The sequence below is a fragment of the Copidosoma floridanum genome, unplaced genomic scaffold (assembly GCF_036245765.1).
Source record: "Copidosoma floridanum isolate Cflo_tuat_1 unplaced genomic scaffold, Cflo_Japanese_pri ptg000006l, whole genome shotgun sequence".
NCBI lineage: Eukaryota > Metazoa > Arthropoda > Insecta > Hymenoptera > Encyrtidae > Copidosoma > Copidosoma floridanum.
This window is the reverse complement of record NW_028321883.1, coordinates 26,129,377-26,152,836: the sequence shown is the minus strand read 5'-3', so window position 1 is coordinate 26,152,836 and position 23,460 is coordinate 26,129,377. Positions and strand designations below refer to the sequence as shown.

The 23,460-nt window shown below is 41.0% G+C and overlaps 2 protein-coding genes across 2 annotated transcripts in view; both read left to right on the top strand.

The window, feature by feature from the left end:
* Nucleotides 1-11,640, top strand: part of LOC106647223 (uncharacterized) — a 41,584-nt gene extending 29,944 nt beyond the window's left edge. The window contains exons 3-6 of the mRNA XM_014363527.2: nt 5,756-6,088; nt 7,185-7,417; nt 7,498-7,767; nt 7,850-11,640. Coding sequence (XP_014219013.2) covers nt 5,756-6,088; nt 7,185-7,417; nt 7,498-7,767; nt 7,850-8,078 — 1,065 coding nt within the window. The 3' untranslated portion in view covers nt 8,079-11,640. The remainder of the gene's footprint in view (nt 1-5,755; nt 6,089-7,184; nt 7,418-7,497; nt 7,768-7,849) is intronic.
* A 1,414-nt stretch (nt 11,641-13,054) lies between these two features.
* Mical (Molecule interacting with CasL) overlaps nt 13,055-23,460 on the top strand; it is a 62,569-nt gene continuing 52,163 nt past the window's right edge. The window contains exon 1 of the mRNA XM_089598589.1: nt 13,055-13,447. The gene's annotated coding sequence lies outside the window, so the exon portion shown is untranslated. The remainder of the gene's footprint in view (nt 13,448-23,460) is intronic.

Below are 23,460 nucleotides of genomic sequence, written 5' to 3'. Positions count from 1 at the left end.
CTATTGTAGCGAAGCCTCGTATTCAGGAAGGAAGCAGGCGGTGATGCTCGATGACCGAGTATACCTCCATCGGAAAGAAAAAAATTAAAGAAGAAAAAACTAGCGTTGACGAAAGTTTTGCGCGCGGATTGGACGAAAAATTGAGTTTTTTCGCCACCCCCCCCACGCGAAAGTGAATCTTGTACGCTTCTTTAAAAATAATTGGTCAGTATCCTGCCAGGGGGTCGATGAGAATGAATAATTCAGCGATGCAACAACGGAGATAAGGCCTAGGTGAAATCATAAAGACAGACACATACATGTGAGTCCATTGTTTTGCAATTAAAAAAACGGAGTCTCCTCGCGTTGGTAAATTAAATTTGAGGAACGCGATTATGGCTTGCATACGCGTATTACTTATTCACAATATATATAGGTATACGCACTCGCGTATAATTATACTGTACGTGTACTTTCTTCGGCGATGAAATAATTATGTTTCCACTCCATAAATCCGGGGGATCCCAGTCGGCGATAAATGTTCATTTATACCAGTTTGGCTCGATCCTCCGTTTTACCATTACCTAAACACAAACACCCGCAAAAAAGGCAAAATTTAAATTTAAAAAACCCCATAGAGAGTAGAGTTACGTAAAATCCCGGCGTGAAATCGGTAATCGTCGCTGATGGTGAGACGGGCAATTAGAGGAGTAGCGTTTTTTTACGCGCACATCCTCAATTCCGCGCGCTACCGGAAGCGCTCTCTCTCTATATATGCATCTCGGTTAATTTTGCAAAAATCCCCGGAATGAGGAGACACGGCATTAACTCGCCGAGGGAGGTATTTTTCTCAGGAGGCGCACGATACACAGCTGAAACGAGCTGGGAAGGAGAGACTGAGAGAAGACCTTGTACGTAGCTTATATATTGTACTAGTCGCGGTAATGGCCGATGCAGCTTCGAGTTTGCGTCGATACGGTAATAGGACGGAGGGTATACAAGGGGGTAGTAGGGAAAAAAGAGCAGTGCCATTGGCTGTGGTGATGGTTTTCTCTCTTTCTTTTACTCGATTACGCGGACCCTGTTTTTCTTCCCACAGGTCGTCGGATTATGGGCATGCCATAGGCCTCGTGTCGTTGTACGCGACTGCTTTTTCTTTTCCCTTTAAATGCCGTTTTGTTTCTCAGCTCTCGTGGAAATACAGTGCAAAATTACTGCGATCGATCGTACAACCATCAGGGTATTTCTTTTTTACCATCGAGTCAATGGAAGGAGGAGCTCTCTTTTCATCATTAATTTACTTACTTACTGAAAAAAAAAGAAAAAAAGAATTCAATTGACATTTCCTCTTTGCCTCACGCATACCCAGTAAAATGGGTCCAAATCCCAAGTCCAGCTACTCTGCTTTTCTGGTTAAATTCTTTTGTTGTTGTTTTTTTCCCCCTCTAAAACACAAAGTCCCAGCCGTATGTAGCAAAGAGAGAGAGAGAGAGAGCGCGTGTAATCCCATACACCATAACGAAGCCCATAATTCGCAGCGAAACGTCGCGTCCGCCGTCACGGAGCACTGGAGGAGAAGCCAAGGGAGTGAAAGAACATCAGCAGCACAACGAGAAGACAAAAGATTGTTCCGAGGGGCATCACCGCAGCGGCGCGCATTCCTGCCGCGTGGATAGTATAGCATATATGCCACCTATACGTGTATAATAAATGTGTATAAACACAAGAGCGAGGATGCCGCCAATTAAAAGCGGCTGCGCTTCTTTTACGCATCAGCGGGAATTATATGCGCGAGTCAGTCCCCCCGTGTATGTGCGTGGGGGTATATTCTATGCTCTCCTCTCACCTGCATATACATGTACTGTTCTTCTGTACTTTACCGAGGGGAGGAAGCCCTTCGTTTGTATAAGTACTTACTTGCTTTTGCACTATGTGGACTAATGCACCTTGCGGGGAGGTGTACTTATAATAGTCGCGAGGAGCGAGACTTTTATGTGTTTAGACCAAAGGTGACTATATAATCTGCAGCTACTGTACATATCTCTATCGGTTGTCGGGCAAGTGACAAAAGAAATTAGCTTGCACAAAAAAGTGATTTGCAATGGAAAAAAAGAAAAAAGAGAGAGAGAGAGAGAGATATCGTTTATTCGGTGTATAGACTAATAGAGCTTATTAAAGTGTTACGTGCAATACCTGTATATAAAGTATATAAATCGGTACGGTTACCTTCCTGCTTGAGTATATAAAACCCTTCGGTTGCGATAATGACAATCATAAAACGAAATTGATCCGTAATACCTATATGTACTGAGAACGAAAAAGTTTTATTTGTATAAATCTAAGGCATATAAAAAGAAAACTGATCTGCCGAAAACACCCAACTGTAGCTTGCAAAACTGTAAGTATACCGAACTTACAAGTTCTCGTTCTGCATTACTTACTTACGCAACGGCAGTCATAAAATATAAGATATCCGTGAACTCGTGCACGGCTATAGTATAAGCTTGAAAAGAAAAAGCCTCAACGTACAGTACCGATCATCGTGTGCGAAATCGTTGAGAGCAAAAGTAAAGGTCCAAGCGATTAAACACCTCTCTCGCGAAAATTGCGTATGTACGGAAGGCAGCGATTTTTATTTTCGCCGCGAATTTACCGAACGCGAGGTGACTGGGCAAATCGATTGAATTCCGGGAAGCGTTCATATGGGCGCGAGACTCGTGTGATTTATATACGAGCCGTGAAACATGAATGGGCCGTTTGGGCGACCCCGAGGAGAAAAACATTATGGATCGCTGATGGAGGGATATTAAAAAGAGCAGCAGCTGCAAGATGTTGTCATCGCACGCGCCATGTGGGTTTTTAAACCACCTTCTCTCTTTTTTTTTTTTTTATTTCAAGGAATGCAGAAGCTATAAATCAAATTTTTTCTTTTTTCCATTTCAAATCTAGAGGAAAGAGACGTGATCTCTTTAAATTTTCGCAGTACAAAAAAAAGAGCGTGTTACGGATTTCAATTTTCGATTAGATATTCATAAGGTAGGCGCAAGAAAATACTTTTGCTCGTAAATCAATCGCGATATCGCTTTTTGCACGTATACCTATACAAGTATACATAAATATAGGCTCGAAAATCTAGATTGAACTTTTCAATATCCTTGAAATGATTTATAGGCGCGCTGCGTAATAACGAGCACACTTTGAAATTAATCAAGCCGCCCTGTAATGGAAAAAGAAAAAAAAAATGAAACAATATTTTCGTTGCACCGTCGTTTGTTCGTTTGTTCGTTTGACGAGCAACCAAATGACGGAAGTAACAAGAAAACGGCCACGCGACGACGGAACCTCGGACGGAACGGTATATTTATAGTGCGTCGAACTCTTTTTCCTTGGGTGTATACATACCTATATATGTACAAACAGCTTAAAGCTCGTTAACGTCTCGACGCGAGACGACGCTAATCCACGAGGGGGTGTGAGCCTAAGGGAGTGAGTGAGTTGGCGAGGAACCGATCGAAGTCCGTTTAATTCAATAATGTGTATCACAATACCATGTACACACGCACTTTTCGCCCTGCACGTCGCTCGCCTCTACATGTATATAATTTATTTGCCAGCTGCAATTTTAGGTTTTATATACGCAGACTAGTTATTTTTTCCCCTTTTCAGGGATTTAAACGGGAAAAAAACGTGTTACGTATACCAACACCCGCGACCTTTTGACGAATGTATAACGTGTAACTGTATAATTAGTTTCGCAAAGTAATTTGAAACTCGAGTACTTTTTGTGCTTCGAAACAAAAAAAGGGAACGGGAAAAAAAAAAAAAAAGATTGTTCGCAATTAACTCGAGAGTACACTAAACTTACGTGTACAGGTATAGTTCCTCAAATCCATTAAACATCATTTTTCTCACAAGTGTATATACGTGTAAAAAAGCCTCTTCCGCGACGATGCGAGTGTTGGTTTCTCCTTGAAAGGTTTCGGGAGAAAACAAAGAGTTGTTTCATGTATATGTTGTATATGTATAGCGAGAAAATAGGTAACGCTTGAGCCGATGAAATTCGTATTAGCGTATACCGTTTAATTAACTCCGGAGGAGGAGAGCTGAACGCCGATCAAGTGTTTCCCGAGGGAGGATGAAAGTGACGTTGCTCGAGAGACCGGCGATTTGTAACTTTCTAAATAATAATTAACCGTGTACGAAAATCTATGAGGGAAGAACAAAGGGTTTTTTTTTTTTTTTTTTTCATTCACGGTATTCCTTTAAATCTTGCAAACAACACCCGTAGATAAAGAAAGATTTTTATTTGCATCTCAATACATTACAATGCGTCAACTCGAAGGAGAAAAAAAACCTCCTCCAAAGAATACAAGCGTCAACAGCCAACAAAACGATGATGGATCGGTAAGATATTGCTCCCCCTCAAGAGCGCCACCGAGCTGTTCGATGGAAGAAAGTTTGGTGCTTTTTTTGTTTCTCGCGCAAGCACCGCTCCTTGTTAAACCGAGAGCTGCGAAGACTGATTTTCCTTGTAACCTCTGCGGATCGCCGATCTCGACACATCCGCTCATGAGCGCATGAAAAAAAAAAAAAAAAGAGGCAAGCCTTCTCTGCCCGAGTGTGTTATAATAACACTCTGTAACGGGCGTCGCTCGATTTTAACGGCAGATAAGGCGCAAAGTGGAAAGCAATCCGTTCATACAGATACGCAACGTAAGATCGCTGATACAACCGATCCAACACCGTAATAGAGTCACGCGTGTAGTCGGCGACCCAGAAATCTTCGTCTGCTCGTGCTCTCTGGAAATTACTCGTCAGCCGAACTGCAACGCGACCACTATGTATACACGTACACGGACCTCGCAAATCATTATACCAGCGGTGTGTAACGGGTTGTTATACAGAAGCAGTAAAAAAGAAAGAAAAAAAAGTTGCGGAGACTGCAGTTGCGTGATGAATGGCCCCTTTATTCGCGATCACTGCGCGCGGGGAACAAAAAAAATAGTGTATCCATCCGTACTGTGCGGAGTATACCGATCGCACGACTTAAACTCTCGTTCGAATGAAAAAAAAAAAAAAAAAAACAAAAGCTTGCTACCACGCGCGCGTACAATGAACTGCAGCCCTGCCCCTGTTGGCGGGGCGCACCTACATCCCCCTCGTCTCTCTACAATGTGGCTTGAGCGTTGTGTGCATGGTTGGACTGTTTTTTTTTGTTCCTTCTCTTCCGTCAGGACGCGTGCGCGAGCTTAATTCGTATCGAATTTCAAAGAGGCGTGGTAGGTACATCGGTATATGCTATAATATAACGAGGCCTAGCCTCCCTCCTTACAACTGACGTGTGCTCCTGCGCTAAGTGGGTTTTGATGACACGCAGGAATGCGCGCCGAGTCGTCGGACAATCAATGGGCGCATCAGCTTCCTCCTTTTTTTTTAATGTCATCCAAATTAAGTAGTCAGCGACTCTTTTTATCTTAGATATACATAATAATTGTTGCACGCCTATACGTCTTCCTCTGTATTTATATGTGTATCCATTTTATGAACATAAGAAGACAAATTGGTGTGATTATACCATAATCATCATACTTTCGATTTAATCGTAAGGGGATTTCGGGCATATTATATACTCGACTGGCTGACCGCGACGTTGTTGCGAATAATCATCCAATGGCCAAATTGGTGTCATAAATCTAACAATAAGAAACAAAGGGGGTTTTTTTTTTTTATCGTCAATCCCACTCACGCGCATTTGTTAAATTTTTTGTCCAAGCAGGCGGAGCGCGACAAGCTGGAGGACATGCGCCAGCAGTTGGAGAAGCGACTGGAGGGTTGCGAGGCCGAGCTCAAGGACAAGGAGGAGGAGCTGTTCCTGCAGCTGGAGCGCAACTTGCGCCTCGAGGACGAGGTCGAGCGCGCGAGGCAGGAGCGCGAGGCGTGTCTGGTGGCCCGCCGGTGCCTGGAGCGCGAGCAGGAGACCGTCATGCGCCAACTGCAGATACAGTCGGCGGAGAACGAGATCACAAGGCGCAACCTCGAAAGGGCGAGGCAGGACGTCGTCAGGCAGGCCACTTTCATTAAGGACGAGAGGGACGCCCTGGAGCGCGAGGTCGGTTTTTTTTTTTTTCTTTTCACGACCATTTTAAAAATATTTTAGGGAATTACATTTCGATTCCTGATCGATACGATATTAGCTTGTACACCGAGGGAGAAAAAATAATAAAAATTACCGTGCTAGAATGGTAATCTGGTAGTGTTCGGTCGTGTCTAGAGACTTTTTACTGTTTCAACAATAATTTTTTATGTTTAGGACAGAGTAGTTTTTCTTGTAAGTACAGATGGTTTTTACTGTTTGTACAATAGAAATTACTGTCTAGCAGTGAAATGGTAAAAATTAGGTTGGCCAAAGTTAAATGTCCATAAATGGCGAAATGACACCAGATTACCATTTTAGCACAGTAATTTTCTTTTTTTTTTTTAATTTTTTTTTTCTCAAAGTGTATCCGTAGACACTTCATCCAAGCAAACCATATACCGTAAAAATAAAAAATCGTGTCATAATCCTTACTGTGTATGAGCTGTGCATGCATTTTATCGTGACATTGTAAGGATTACTAAAAAAAAAAAAAATTTCATTTTGATGATGTTTACTTTTGTTGTTGACTCTTATCGAATAGAGTCTCAATACCGATCTCGAGTCTTGATTCGTAATCTAGTGCACGTCCTTCGTAAGTAGGTACATTTAGATGTCCCACAACGATACACACTCGTCCCTGATTTTAAAGTCAGTTTTCCAAACTAATGCATTCAATTACCCGGCACTGCTTTCCATCGCCGTTTATAACGCTCGTTCACCAGAAATCGGATAAAAACCGGCGCCGCGCAGCCTCTTCGTTTCCAGAAAGAGCCCGCGAAACCGTTCCGGGAGGCTGTCGCTGTGTATACGCTCCCCCGCGACCGGTTGACACGCGATCTTTCCAACCGATGCACTTGCGGTTCGGTCGCCCTTCGCGCGCTGGAGAAAGCCGAGCTCCGAGAAAACCTCTTTTCCCCTCCCGCCGTTTATTTCCCGCACGTACCACCTCCGCCACGGAAGATCAGCCGTGGCAGCCTCAAGTGGAGATCAATGGCTTTTTTTTTTTTTTTTTTAATCCATTCCCATTCAGTACTCCGTACAAACTATATAGATACAATGTTGTTTACAGAACGAGCTGCTGAAGGAGAAGCTGCGAGCGGAACAGGACGAGCTGAGCGAGGAGCGCCGGCGTAACGAGGAGGGCTTCGCGGCCCTGGCGCACGAGGCCTCGGTTCTGAGGCACGCCGCGCGCCACCTGAGAGCCGCGGCCCTTCACGCGACCTCGTGCCGACGCCGTAGACGCTGCTCCGTCTGCCTCTACGCCAAGCGCACCTTCCAGGACGTCGATGACTTCCGCGAGGAGTGCGTATATATATTTTTGTCTTCCGTTAATGGCCCTTATACGTATGGTATAATAATCGTGGCGTTTGGGGATTTTTCAGCGGTAAATTGTTCAAGTGCCTTCAAGCGCCGCTGCAGGACCTGCGCACGTGGCTGAGACCGGGAACGCCTACGAGCACGGGCGCGCTGCCGCCATTGCGCGCGAGCTCGCCCTTGGAGCCGAGCAGTGCCATCAGCTACATCGACGATTCGGCCACTAGCTCCGAGGACGAGGCTTACCTGGCCCCGGCCGCCGAAGCCTCGCTCTCCTCGAACGCCTCGAGCGCCCAGCCCAACGCCACGACCACCAGGGCCTTCTCCTCGGACTCGGGGTGCGTATAGTCTATACTGAGCTAGTTTTTCCCTTTGGTGCGATTGGAGTTTTAAGAGATGATGAAACGATGCTTGTTGCAGCTTCTCGTCGGAGACCGGTGACCGGCGCTCGCGCTCTTACGAGTGCGGTGGCAGCAGCCGGAAGATCAGCGAGTCCTCGGGCAGTAGCGAGCAGGGCGACGTTTCCGCGGGCCATCAGCGCTCCGGTGGCTTCTCGCGCTCGTCCAGGTGGACCGCGTCGTTCCGGCGGCTCCTGGGCCGCAAGTCCAAGGCCAAGGCCGGCAACAACAGTCCACAGGCCACGTCGTAAGTCGTATATGTTGTCGTTGGAGTTCTTATATATTACATACGAAAGTGCTCAAATGAATGCGAGGGAGAGAGCGCGTGTGTGTGTGTGTGTTGCGTTGTATTTTTACAGAGAGGCGCGCTATCAAGAAAGAGAAAAAGAGTTTTTTAGCGGGACGAAAGTGGCAGCTCCGCGCGGGATGGTCTGTATGTGTCGGGCTCTGTGTCGATGGACGTGATTACTTAACTATACGTGTAAGTGAATGGACATTTCTTGCTTCTTTGGACAAACTATACTTTTAGGCTTAGGGGTTTTTCTTTTTTTTTTCTTTACTTTTCTCCATTTTACGCTTGTGAAAAGGCGATTCTCGTTTGATCATTATTTTAGTTTGAAACTAAATCTCTGTATTTTGAAATAGGTTTTTTGGACGTTTTTGTACATCGTGCAGTAGAGTTGTAGTTGACTTTTTGATTGTAAATCCGTGTACAAAAATCATTTTTATTAGTACAACCTAGTGAGTGTAAAGGTTACATTTTTTTTTTTTCTTAAGTAGACGTGGGGACTTTGTTTTTCAACGAGTCTTATTTGCCAGGTGCAAACATTTATATTTTTTAATAATATTAAGATACCGTGAACAATTAGAGAAATATGCCAAAACTATTTGTCAGCATTGAATATTTCGTGTAACGTAGGAACGATGTATTTCTAAATCGTAAAATAGAATTTGAAAATATATTTATGCCGAGTGTATCGAGTGTACTCAACTGTCGTAAGGGAGTGTCTCGTACGAAAGTATTAGTAAAATTCAATGTGACAAAAAAATTTACTCTAGTTTCCTCTCGCCCCGAGTCGCTACTTTCGTCGTTGCTTACGTATATGTTTTTGAATGAAAAGAATGGAAATTTATTTGCGCTATTGGAAAAAACCGTTTATTGAAAAATGTAATTTGAAAATAACATTCCTGATGTATAATTTAACTACTAAAAAGAGAAAAAAAGCCATAGATGGGCGACTGATTCTTAAATGAAAAATTCTGTATTCATAGTTTCATTTTCATCTTAGTCTAATGCAATGAGTATCGATTTAAAGTAACTGTGATAAGAAGAATAGATGGTGTGCCGAAAAAAATTATGCACTAAGATTTTAAGGAAATTAATTGTCTTTGCGACAATTGGTTGTCAGGATAATAAGTATGATGATACTGTATATGTGGCAAATTAAAAACAGATCAAGTGACAAAGTATTTTGCATTTGAAAAATGATGGCAAGTGAGAGATTGCCAATGAAATCGTCCATTTTTTCTGATGAGTGCAAACGAATAGATGGATTCCGAATGCTTGTATGGTAAAAAAAAAAATTTACAAGATTGTGTCTATCTCTTCCATTGATGCTTTGATTTTCGTTGCTGAACGAACCTCGCACAGATCATTTTTCGGTAATTTTTTGAAAATCAAAAAGTCTCGAGACTTTTTTAATCATACTTGGTAATTCCAAACGTAACTGCCAACTAATTACATGGGTTTAATGATTGCAATGCTAAATAGTTCCATAAATGATGCTTAAATCGTAAGCAGCTAACTATAATTACGGGAATTGGAAAAAAATGTAATTTTTTCTAGAGAACTTTGAGTCTTGCGTAATTCCGTAAGAAGACTGCTGTATTGTTATTATGTTAGTACTTAAACTTCAATTAAAATCATGTAAGCTAATGTGCAAATTTTTATCGTCATCTTGAGAGAAATAAGTTGTAGCAAGAATTGTTTCGTTTCATTCCTGGTCTTGTGGAAGCTATGCATTTATTACTTCAACGAAAAGCAAAATACGCTATAAATTAATAAAAGAAATTGATCTTTTTCAAAAGATGGCGATATTGTAAATAACAACTTGGTCAGGAATTTTCAAACTATGAGCTTTCAAAACTACAACAATTGTAGTTTACCCGTTAATTAATTCACAATTATCGTAATAAAAGTGATAAGGAATCACATAAGCCTTGAACAGCAAAGATTCCAATCAATTAATCAATTATTGAATCCTGTGCCTTAGTGCGAATATTTGTTAATGATTTTCTCACAGTGGAATCAAGTCAGAATTTCAAACCTTCATCAAAAAATTTAAAAGCACTCAAATAAATTTTTATGATTAATTATTATCATTGAGACGAATAAAATTTATTTTTGCCAATTAAAAAATTTTCGATTCAAATCTTTATATTTTAAAATGAATTTGCTGGAATCATATTCATCTTGCATTGCTCAATTCAAAATTCGATTGTTACAACTATAAATTTTAGAAAAATTTTACTGTATCAGTAGTTGAATCAATTGGTAACGATAATTTTGTTTTGTATTAAATTATTCTGATACATTTATGTACGAATTTACATAAGAACTTTAATCAATCAAAAACAAAACAATTCTTAAAGCCTACTTTCGTAAGAATTGAAAATTATTGTCATGTTGATCTTAAAATTTGATATATTTATTACATGTTAATTCTTAAAAAATGTAAATATTTCTTTGAAGGCATTGTCTTACACAACAATGCTGTGTAAAATAATATAAAATGTCAATGTCCAAAATTTATGAAGGTATGTAATCAACTATTTCGGATAGAATTGCATTCTATAATTATGTTTATCGTCATTTCAAAGATTTTTGTCCATGTTGACTCTTTGCTGTTTAATAATTTTGAAGAAAAAAAATCATAGAATAAAAATAGGGTGCGCAAGATTATCACACACTCCAATTCGAGCATTAATTAAAACTTTGATCGAGAACAATTAGATTAAACTTTAGCAATAATACTGAGAGTATCACCACAGCTAATTAATATTAAAAAACGAAGTTTGTGTCGCGAGAAACTTGCGAATGTATATTAGAATGTATGGTTTTTCCGCAATACGTACGAAGTAGGTTTATTTTAGTTAATAAGTTTAGATTGTAACAAACGCATTTGTTTCTCTTCCGTTCATCTCTTTTTTTTTTCAATATACTTAAAAGATTTTTAAGATTTTTTTTCCTACTATGACTACGTACGAAACACGAGTCTGACAATATTTTAATATTAAATTTTTTTTTTTTTTTGCGATGACAATGTGTCACGACAAAGAAATGCAAACTAAAAAAGACAAAGGAGTTTTAAAAAGGAGAACAAAGGGAAAGAGACGAATGATAATAGAATTAGTAAGGATAAGGAAATCAGAGGTACTTGTGTCCTTTAGTTACGGAGCAAGAACGGGAACGAGCCACGTCTCTCTGCCTCCTCGTTAATGAACGAGGTTGATAAAGAGGATAGTTGCCGATATTGTTTTGTATTCAATGGACCTCGCAACAATCGAAAATTTATGCTTAGAAATGTATAAGAGGATATTAATACAAGTATCATTGTTTGCTAATTTTCTTTCTTTTTGCTGACAAGTATGAAACACCGGCGGTGACTAATTCTATTGTTAAATCGATACACTTTTGGTGTATTCCTTTTTGATTCAGAGAAAAAATATTTAAATATTATTTTAAAAAAAAAAGTTTATACTATTTTAGATCCTTAGTTTTGTTACATTCCCAACGATCAATGGAACCTTGTAGAACAATGATTCTTTTTTTTTTTTTTTTTTTTTTTTCAGTCAAACCCACAGAAATTATATTTTAACGTATTATTGCTATTATGAAAAACTTATTCTTGTACTGATAAAATCAGCCAAAAGTAAAAACGAGATTTTTTTTTATAGAAGCAATTATTTCACTTATTATTAAGTTTTAAATTTAAAATAACGCTAGAGATTTCACAGCTGTTGAATTTTTGCAAAATCGTATTTACAGTTTATAGTTTGTTCAATCATCTTCTACATTTCTAATACAGTTTAAATCTTCGATGGTTGTAACAGATTGAAGCAAGAAATGTAATGTTACGTCTGTGCATGTATATCGCAGAAACAAAATATACTCAATGTTGCTATTGCGTAAGAGTGGTACTGTTGTACAGATTAATTGTAACAGAGTTTGCGAAAGAACGAAAGGTGACCCATGGCATTTTAGCGAGTATATTATGAAACAAAAAATAAAATTATCATTATTATAAATATCATTTCGCATGAATTCATTTATCTTCGCATACTCAATATGTCCCGAAATTAAATCATGTACAAATAAACTTCCATTGGAACTCTGATCACATTTCGATTAAAAACTAAATTATTTAATATGGGTACTTAAAATTTTCGGCAATCTTTCTTGGATAACAAGTTGGCTACTTTGTTAACTGGTGATAAGTTAAAAAAAATTTTTTTTTTAAACCATTCCAAAGTCTTTGTAATTGTGATAAAAGCTTGTGGATTATTTTTCATACATAAGCTGAAAAGATGCACTAATGCAGAACCAAGCGCAAATAGTATTTCTTTGAATTACCGACGCTCGATCGGATGCCGAAGATACTGCCTGCCTGCACCTTCCAACGCCCGGACGGTAGAGCGCGCTTGCACCTCCTTCAAAGGGTTATTTAGACTCCGAAACTCCGGAACCTCATCTACTTACACAAACAGGAATTTCAGCGAGCATTACAATGATACCGCATTGCAAGAAAAGTAACAAACGACACGTATGATGTTGAATTCTCGATACCTGCATTTAAGAAATGGGGTACTTACACTTATTTTATCGCAAAAAAAGATACACAGAGTGGACCAGGAAGCCCCTCTCGCTCCCGACTATTTTTCTTGGCGCTTCTAATTTGAAACCAGAACAACTCGGACATCCACCCACACTCACATTAGGCCATCAAGCAAGCAGCTGTGGTGGAGGCGACGAGAACGAGAGAGTGGGAGGCTAGTATACATATACATACACCTGCAAAAGAAGAAAAGAGAGAGAGAAAGCGAGCTCCGTTTTTCTCTCCTCTTCTGCGCGCGCGCTGGCTCTCTCTCTCTCTCTCTCTCTTGATTATCGTCGTCGCCTCCGTTTTGGGTTCAACGCCAGCAGCCAGTCTTCAGTCTGGCCTGGCAGCCGTCGCAGAGTGCCAGTGTCGTCCAGGTCTCAGTCTTAAACAAAACATTTTTTTTTCCTCTCTCGTTCCCTTTTTTTCACTCTCTCTCTCTCTTTTCTCCCTGGAACTTTTCTTCCTTTCCCCTTTCTTTGGCTGCATCCGCGCCTCCGTCATCTCTCTCGGGACCCGGGGAACGCGTGCCAAGACTATGTGTATGTGTGTACATTTGTGTCTACGGTGACTGCTGCTGCTGCTCCTTTCTTCTCTCTACACCGTATACCAACCCCATATATACATGCCGTCGACGATTGTGTCACTCCGAGACTCCGTATATATATATATAACTACACCAGCAGCTGAAGGAGAGAATGAACAACTTACACGCCGTGTCCGACACCTCCGCTTGCATTTACGTATGTACACACACGACCTGCCTGTCTGCATGTGAAAACGCGACACCTCATGACTGTATAATGAATAAACGACGACGAGCGCGGGCGTGTAAACAAGTAGTAGCTATATACTTATACCCACTAATTATTATCTCTGCTCCGAAACTCCGAAAACTCCGCGTTACTGTGCGCGCGAGAGATACGGAACCCTATATAACACCTAGTGCACGGTACCTATATATATATACACACCGAGAAGGAGCACCGTATAATACTCTTTCTCGCAGCATCCGTGGGTCCCTTGCTTATAGCTGCAGTAAAACGCCACTCGCAACACCGTGTGTGTAGTATGTAGGTGCAGTTCTTATCATTGCAGCGCTCGGTAAGAGAAAGAGAAGGGAAAAAACAAACAACAACAGTGCGTAGCAGACGAGGGAATAAAAAACGGAGCAGCCTATGTATATATTACATACACGCGATGTCGACTGCTTTACTTATAAATCACATGTCATGTACTTATACCCATTTATAAATATATATATACTTATTAAGTAAACCGTCGTTTCGGACTTTCGGAGTTGTGAGTTGAGGGAGAGAGATGGATGGATAGAGTTGAGAAAGCACGGATATTCGTGTTCTTCGTCATCTTGTGGAGTTCGAGTGCGTATTATCGTCTTTTTCTACGCGTGTACGGGGGAGGAGACTATATTATACAGTACCTATACAGATATGTTGTATACATATATATGGTGGTTCATGCCACCAAGAGTATATTGGTGCACTGTTCCTTGTATGCCTACACCCCTCACTTACTTGCCGATACTGTGAGCGCTGATGCCTTGAAATTTCTTGCAACATTGCCTATACCTATATATTTATGGATACTTGTGCGGCTGTATCTAAATAAAAAAAAAAATAATAATGCGAGTCCCACGCGATGTGCATAATATAATCTTGTATGGTCTCGTGGGTGATGGGTGCGTTGAGCTTGTGTGCGCAGAGGGTGTGGGCGGGTGTGCGTGCGCGCGGCAGACAGACAACTCTTTTTTTTTTTTTTTTTTTTTTTTTTTCACCCACAGGATGCTGCTGGGCTTCGTCGTTTACGATGATCGGGTCTCGCGCGCCTGTATAAATATATACGCTGCGGTGCAATTACCTGTTTTCCCTTGTTATTTTCCTTACCTTCGATCTTCACGGTAATTGTTATTCTCGGATATTTTTTTCTGATCTTCCCTCCCTTGCGTTTCTTGCAAACGCGAAATTGAAATGAAGAATCATGTCATCCTTTCTGCGCGTGTAAGTAATATTGGTGATTTTATTGAAATCAAAGAGCTCCTGGTTTTTTCGAACAAATTAAAAAAATAGCTTGTCAAATAAAACATAGCGTCATCCATACGAATGTGTACTTAAGTTGTTGAGATAAAAAAAAAAAAAAAAAAAAAAATCAGAGTTTCGGAGTCTGTCATTTTTTATAAATATACACGTGCATCTAAAATTACACGATTAATCGAAAATATACACAGAAATTTTGATTAATTCCTACGAATGTGCTTTGAAAAGAACAAAACACCGCATCGATCGGTCGTACATAAAATTGTTCGCTTAATTTGCAGCACATGTCGAACACATTGTACACACTGCACGAGGAGGATGTAATATGCCGCGTACAAATCTCGAAATTTAAAATTCCAAGTAAGTAAGCTCGGAATGTATAAATTTTTCATGGAGTCGTAGTCGCACAATAGAATTTTCGCTTTGCCGAGCGGTGGATTATTTTGTTTCGAATAAGTACCGTACGACTAGAGCACAATGTGAAGAAAACCACGTGTCAAATTCCCACAGTCCACGTGTTCCATATACACTCACGTACACACACAGAGTTACACACACGACAGAGAGTCGCGTATACAATTGAAATAGGATCGAGAGGAAATCCAAGACCACGCGGACTCGCACACGTTTCAATAACGACAAAATATCTCGGTTAGTGGGATATTGAGTTTTCGCTTAGTTAATCACGATACAGGGCACGCCATCAGACCTTCCCTGCAACTGTGTATGTTAATGGTACATTGCACGCGTCACTTGCATAAATTAGGATATGACGCCAATGTGTATCATAATACCTATCATACGCCACATGGAAAACGAAGCAATTGTGATTCGCACACACATGTGTGGTATAACACCCGTGACTCGTGAATAATAATAATAATAATAATAGCCCCAACATTTTTAACAATGAAATCGGAAAGTAGGCATATACACAATGGTCACTGATGTAATTATGCAAATATATACGTATAGTGCCAAGTGATTTCACAAGAGCATCTTATATACTCTCGGCGCCGACAAATGATTTTCTTCTTGTTAACTCAAAGTACAAAAATTTTAATCTCTCTCCACAATACCGTACCTCTCGTATAATGATTCGACTAGATTTTAAAAGTATACCCCATGAAATTCAAGTTGGCCAGTGACGAAAATAATCTCGGGTGTGCAACGATCGACGACAAGCGCGACGCACAATACACACAATAGACAGGCAAAAAAAGAGAAATGCGCGTTATGCAGATTGTTTGTGGGAGCGGTTGTCGCGCGCGGGGCATTGGGAGCTATATAGTATACATGGGTTCACGGTCGATAATTGCCTTTTTTTTTTTTTTTTTTCTCCAGCTCCGCGACGCCCCATCACGCGTGCCATAGTGCCATTTTCTCCCCAAACAATGGATACTTGCTTTTTCTTTCTCTCTATCCGTTGAATTTTTCGTGCGCCGTTTCCACCTGTACTTGTAGAAGGTGTTGGCGCGCGTTTTCACCTCTGGCATCTCATCTGGATCAAGGCTCGTATACGTGTATCCACTTGTGCAGTGATTTCTAATGCGGATTTTTCCCTCCTTCTCTGCCCTGTCGCTCGATAGAAACGAAGAAAGGTGTTTATCTTCATTGCGGAATGGCCTTTTTTTTTCGAGATCAGCGACAGTTGCTTATTACACGCAAAGTATCGTTTGGCAACAGATGCCTACACTTGGTAAAAGTGTGTCGTCGATAGAAAGTACAAGTTTTGGCATTGACCGAGTGGTATACATACGCTTGTGTATTATATACTTAGCACGCGTATTCAATACGAAATCAATGGCTAGAAATCTATTTTTATCAGCATCGATGAATTGCACAATAAGATGTTTACCTATTTACAATTGTATCGATGACGATGCACGTTGATCCGTCGGTTAACGCCCACTTTTTTCCCCCATGAATCGTAAATCCAAAAAAATGGCCCGACCTACGGCAAAACCTTGAACACATTTTTTCGCAAACGCGTGAATTTTCAGCACAAAGGGTATGACTCGAGTGTATATATATAGACGGGAAAAGGACCCCCCAGCGCGTCGTTTTTCACCGTAATATCCGGTCCCCGGAGTGAAATTTTCGTTGCATTTTCCAAAGGTGCCAACGACCACTAACACCTATGTACCGAGTAACCATCCACTCGCATCTCTCTGTTACTTTAATGAAGATTTATTTTAAATTCATCCCATGAGTGGACGCGTCGATCAAGACAAATCATCCCCAAAAAAGTTCATTAGGAAAATAAAAGCCTACGATACATAAATAGGTACAGAGCAATGGGTATACATGATATAGAAATACCTGCATAGACCCTCGTTTGCAGCTCGACTATCCGTCCGGGCCTTGATTTACGAGCCGGTGCCGAGCCTTATTTGCAGAGTTGCCGCGCTTTCTCCCTCTCGGTCCCTCAGGTGCGCGTGGACGTAGTGTTTGAAATATTCGCCGTATATGACGGGGGGGGGGGGGCACTAAAACTCGGACGCAGATGTTGTGCGTGTGTGGTTTTTCATTTTTTGTACATCTAGTGTCGGTGGTACAGTACATCGATACTTCGAGGGTTGGTAAATATATGAAGATGATGGAATAACTTTGTGTAATTTTTTTTATGTGATCATTTTTTAATTGGTTTATTTGTTGGAAATGTTAACGTGGATCAATCTTGTTTTTGAACTAAGGTTTTCATTCCGACAAATTCGATAATTGGCCCTTGCCCTCGATGCTAAACATCGTTTTAATAATACGATATCGATCCAATGCCCCTTGAGTACGAAGCACGTGTATTTTACACCCAACGACAATTTTATATTTCAACTCGGGGTAAAACTAGTGAGCACGGAAACACTTGCTCCTCGAAACAACACCCGCACACGCGACTTCTCGTGCGACGCGCCCCTGAATTTTTCTTCCTACTTCCCTATATGCATGTATACTTACTTATTGTATGGGCGTTTTCTCTCTTATCATCCGCACCAACTCGTGCTCCGTTGCTACAATACACACACGCGAATTGTTTTACGAGAGATGCTCTGAATTTACGGTACGGCTTGCGTGTATATTTTTTATGAGGACACACTTTTGAAGAAGAGGGCAAATACACTGTGCTCTTTCGTTTATTCCATTGTATTCCGTTCAAGGGGTTGATTTCAAAGTTCTCAAAGGCAAACGTGCACGAAGATTTACATGTCAAATCAATTTCAATCTTATATATTTCGATTTACAACTTTTCGACGTTATAACATTATGCTTTGCATAAAAATGAAAACTCGGTAAGAAGTGGTTTTAACACATCATTCATTGTTCACTTTGGCTATCTGGGGTTCGCGTTGGCAATTTTCCGGTACAAACAGCATTGCACACGCTCGGCCTTGCCTCTGGAAAAGAAAAAAAAAAAAAAAAAAAAAATACGATAGTCAGTACAGATGTAGCTGAAGCTATAGCCGCTGGACTTAGCCGCTGGACTATATGGAATGGTCCGTAAAAAAATACTTTTCAAGATTTCATTTAAAAGGCTTAAATACGCGCTCGGCATTTCAATTAGTGCTTCCACTCATTATATAGAAGTGGTTAAAGTACACCACAGTAATTGTAACATACAAATACTTAACAAAAGAGCAGCTAACACAAATTTAATAAACAATATTACAATGTGAAATTGGCGGACATGCATGTAACCCAGTGATTTTTCCAATCTCATCGAAAAGACGTACGTAATCGTAGCGCGCTTACATAAATCGGCCGTAGACGCCTCCCCTGCAGGAACGGAGCGTTCGCACGATTGTTTACAGAAAAAAAAAAAAATAATAATCAAGGGTTACGTTGTTGAAGTTTTCTCGGATCACACGCATCTCGCTGCTAATGGGGAAAAGTTATATAGTCACTGCTCGCGGATTTTGGTGCCTATAAGAGGAGATTCTCTCATGACGTAAGTCCATACGTGTTGTGTATTCCTAATGTTGTACGTTGATGATGTTCATATACCCTGTTACAGTAGTTGGTCTATTGCTTTCCTTCGCCTCTCAACTCGGAATCAATTATGCCGATCGTACAAAGAGTAAAGCTGCCAATTAGAGCAACTCGCGGATATTTTTGACGGACATCAGGCCTCTTTCGAACAACCTACATCGCTACTTTGTGATTATAATTTGACAAGACTGTTGCAAATCGACGATGCAGGCAGAGAGAAAACGCAGTCGGTCTGTAAAAGCCGTAGTCTTTAGTCGTTTTTTTTGTTTTTTTTTTTGTTTTTTCTTCAATTTTCCTCAATTCGAAAGGTTTTCTTGAAAAACTCGTGAACGACGAATCAAGCACAAACGTCTCTTTTTTTTAGGACACCTCTGGAATGTTCATTCAAAAAGCCTTAGTCACACCATCGATAACCAAGATCATTAAACGTAGAAACTCCCGAAGATCGCGCATACACTATATTAAAAAAAAACACGTTAACTCTTACGTACCGACAACAGGTAAGAAAACGGGGCCTTAGCTCTCTGTACGCCCGGGCCTCTTGCATTCAATAACGGTAGCGGCACTACAAGCACGTCCTCACATTCACTTGGCCATTTCGGTCCCGCGCCCTTATTATACGCCGGGCAATACAGGCACGTGTATATCCATCGGATAAGATCTGTCTCGGGTGAATTTCGCGCGCCCGATCGACTTCTCAATATAAATATATACAAAGCAGTAAATCAAGCGTCCGATCGCTCTATTTGCAGCCTTTCCCTATATATGTATATATATGGCCCCGTCGCGCCCGAAAGGACCAAACTCTCTTTTCCCTGCGTTCCATTGGAACTGCACGGATTATTTGCACTTTCCAGAAAAGTGTTGCCAGGGAAAATACGTTTCCACGCTCCGTAAGGTGGCTTTCTTTCTCTTTCTCCGTCCATCCGCAGGCAAATGCCGTCGAGGACACATGCCATATTATACGCGCGAGTGAAAAACATATCCTCTCTCGACGCAAGGAGAAGGAACCCATTATTATTGTCACCGTGTGTATATAATTATCGGATCGGGAGGAGAAATCTTACCGTCACGTTGATGCCAATTGGAAATCGATACGGGGAAATTTGCTAAGAGAAAAAAAAGGCACGTATTGGGTGTATGTACAAGCAGGACTCGGTGTGAGTGTGCACGAGTTCGAGGGAAACATCAGGAAACTCTCTCTCTCTTTCCGGAGAGTTGTAAATGCTTTACGAGCCAACGGGACTCGATGCATCTCCTATACGCGAAGATGGGGGACATTGGGGGACTTTTCAAATGGCCAAATGTGCGTTTGCGATGAATGAAATTGTGCATAAAGTAAATGAAAGAGGTCGATTTAGCAAGAAAACACCGAGCAAACGTCCATTGATTCGATAACCAATGAAAAAGCTAAGAAAGTCTCAATCGCGCTACTGGTGGCAGAGAGGAACGGATCCGGATTATCTCGGCACTCGATTTTCCAAATCCGATGCTCCGCGAAACCGAGAGAGCCTCTATAAGTACGCGTGCACACGCTCGCTGCTGCGGAATCCGCTCGCGCGATCTTGGCCGTACAAGGACGAGAAAGGCGCAGCGGAGTAGCCTGCGATACATATATAAAGGCGCGTCTCTCTCTTTCTCGACGAAGCACTCCTTAGGGGATGCGTGTGTGTATATTACATGCACGCAAATGTCTTACAGGACTCTAGTATATTATATGCATCGTATGAGCTCCCGTGTGACTGCTTGTCGAGGTCCATATGTTTTTCTCTTGGTTCTGGTGTTAATGTTGAGACACCTAAAATTATATATGTATGGGTTACCTATTCTGCGTAAACATTTTACAAAAAATAATAAAAAACAGATTGCGTTACGTCACCAAATAACAACAATATTAATAAGTGGTTGCACATTTTTCAAGAACACCTCGCTCGCTGATGAGAGATAAATGGGTATGGTTTTGCCGACGGCAATTCACGCGATTCGTGGTCGTATGAGTTTTATCTCTACCGTATATATATATATGTATATGTTGTATCGGTATAAGCCACCTGTACTATTGACATTACCGTGGAATAACTCAAGGATACACGGAACGCTCGTTTTATTTTTCTTTCCGTCTCTATTCGCGTCAAATCGCCTTTCCGATAACATTTTGCACTTCTCCCTACAGCGAGTCCGTAGCTTTTTTTTTTTTTTTTTTTTTTTTTGCAGTAAAATGTACTAACCACGAGGGAATGTACACCGAGCCTGTACAGGTGCATGTATACAGCTCGTCCTTCGTCGTGCGATTAGGAGCACCAAGCGCATGCACCGTGCGTGCGTTTTATTATTTTACAATCGTTTGGAGCGTACGGAGCGCGATGTTTAGCTTTCACGCGGTGTATTTGTACGTAAGGATTTGGAATTGGAGTCTAATTCGAGTTTACGGTCTAGTTGAGTTTGATGCGCGAACTCGATTTTAAATTTACAGTTTTTTTCTTTTTTTTTTTTTTTTTTCGTACAATCTTGAATTGTAGCATTACGCTGGCTGATTCGAACGACACTTGGGCTAAAATTAAATCGACCTTTTTGATATTTCTCTCCCGGCCTCTGGCTGGAAAACCGTTGAATCGCCAAGGAATTTTTAAAAATCCTTGAAAATGTGAAACACTTTTTTATTTATAAACCATACCCGAAGGGAAAGAAAAAATTCTACTTTGGAAATACTTTTGCGAATGAAATTGGAAGCACCGATCACGCGACGAGGAAAGAAATTGCTTTGTTGTAGAAAAAAAAAAAAAATAAAAAAAAAAGTACAACCATACACAATGAGAAAAGAGAAGAAGCGCTTGGCTGTGAGACCCTCAGACACAGTCAATTAATTAGACTGATTCTCGAGACGGCAGCCACTTCTCTTCTTCTTCATTTTTTCTCCACCCTCCGTGACTTTTTACTTTTTTTCGCCAAGTTTCACGAGGTCACAACTTGTTGAAATTACACCTGGTCATCATTTGCCGAGATTCGCATGTATACCAGTGCTTGGAACTTTTAGAGTTTACCCTCGTTCGAAAAACCCGAAACATTCGCTGTATCGATTACTCGCCCTCGTAAGCCAATAGACAAGACGCATGAAAATTAAAAAAAAAAAAAAAAAAAAGATACCAGACATTAAAAAGCAAGACTTTTAACCAGCCTAGCGAAAAGTACGTGGGCAGAACGACGTGTACCTTGTATACCTCCACAATGAAAATTTATATATAGCACGAAAGCTGCATCGCGGTACAACGTACACTGCACAAGTGTATGAGGTATACTGCGTAGGCAGCTTATAAATAAATACACACGCCTAGGGGGTCTTTGTCCTCGACACTCTGTATATATAAAGTGCTTGTGTAGGCACAGCGGTGTAACGTGTACTTATTTATAGGCTTGCAAAATTAGGCGCGTGATCTCGCATGATGTGTTGTATATTATACCTCTTTCGACCCTTGCATTCTCTCTTCTTGATTCGAGCTCGTTTGCAGTGACGTCTACGATGCAAGTAGGTATATAATGCGAGAGCCGGTGTGTTGTTGCACTTCCGCTAATTGCCTGCGTATACAATACAATGGATCTATCGGAGCGATACGACCGGCCTCTGCACGCGCTCTCCCTTTTCATCCTCTCTTCTTGCTCTGATTTGTTTTATTTTGGCTTTTTACGAGCGCGAATTTTTATTTTTTTTTTGTTTTTTTTTTGTTTACCCACCATTTATTTGAAGCAATTTGTTACGCTGCACCGTAAGCGCGGGGCACACAGTTTACTTTTATTTATTTATGTTTTACTTTTTTTTTTTTACATTTATATACTTTACCTGCAGCAAGTGTCACGGTGAACAAGCTTTTGCTCGAATAAATAAGAAAAATCACACCCGGGCAGCGTAAAAATTAGCTAGAGCTCAATTTAACTTGCGTTAACGAACTATTTCACCGTCCCTGCGCCCTGTAATCATTGCTCGTTTGGAAGCTCCCGTCCTTACGTAGAAAATAATTATACGATCCGGTGGGTAAAAAAAAAAAAAACGGTACACGACATAAGACGCGTTTAATTTTCCTGCCCCTCCCTCCCTCCTGCAAGAGTCAAATTAGAGACAATCGATATCAAAGTCTATAAATATGCACCCCTGCAGTGCGGTCGTCGCCATCTCGTCCGGTGACCCGCTGACATTATTGGAAGAAAAAAAAAAAAAAAAAAAAAAAAAAACAACGTCTGTTCCCTTGGTGAAAAGCAAGGGCGTGATTTTCGCTACAACAACGAATTGAAAAAATACCTACTGCATTCCATACAATGTATGGGTTCGTACGAGCGCGCGATTGTCGTTTACAAGATCGCTCGAGCGAGAAGCTGGCGACGCAACGAACAAACGACTACTGCAACAGAGACCGAGGAAAAAAAAAGCCCCTCTGTATATAGTCGGGAGTGGCGTTTGCACAATCGCGGGAGTATCGTATGAGCGTCAGGTGCTTCGCCTTGCCCCCTTGCACTACTAAAACGGTGGCAAGGGGGGAAGGGGGTGGCTGCACTTTAGCTCCTCTTTCATTGACAGGCTGACGATGAATACTGATTTTCTTTGCCTCGCTATACGTATATTGCATATATATACGTATACGTATAAACAAATGTTCCGTTCAGGCGTAGCTATATGGATACACACCTATACGCAATTTATAACTTTTATACCTATATAGGTACGCGTA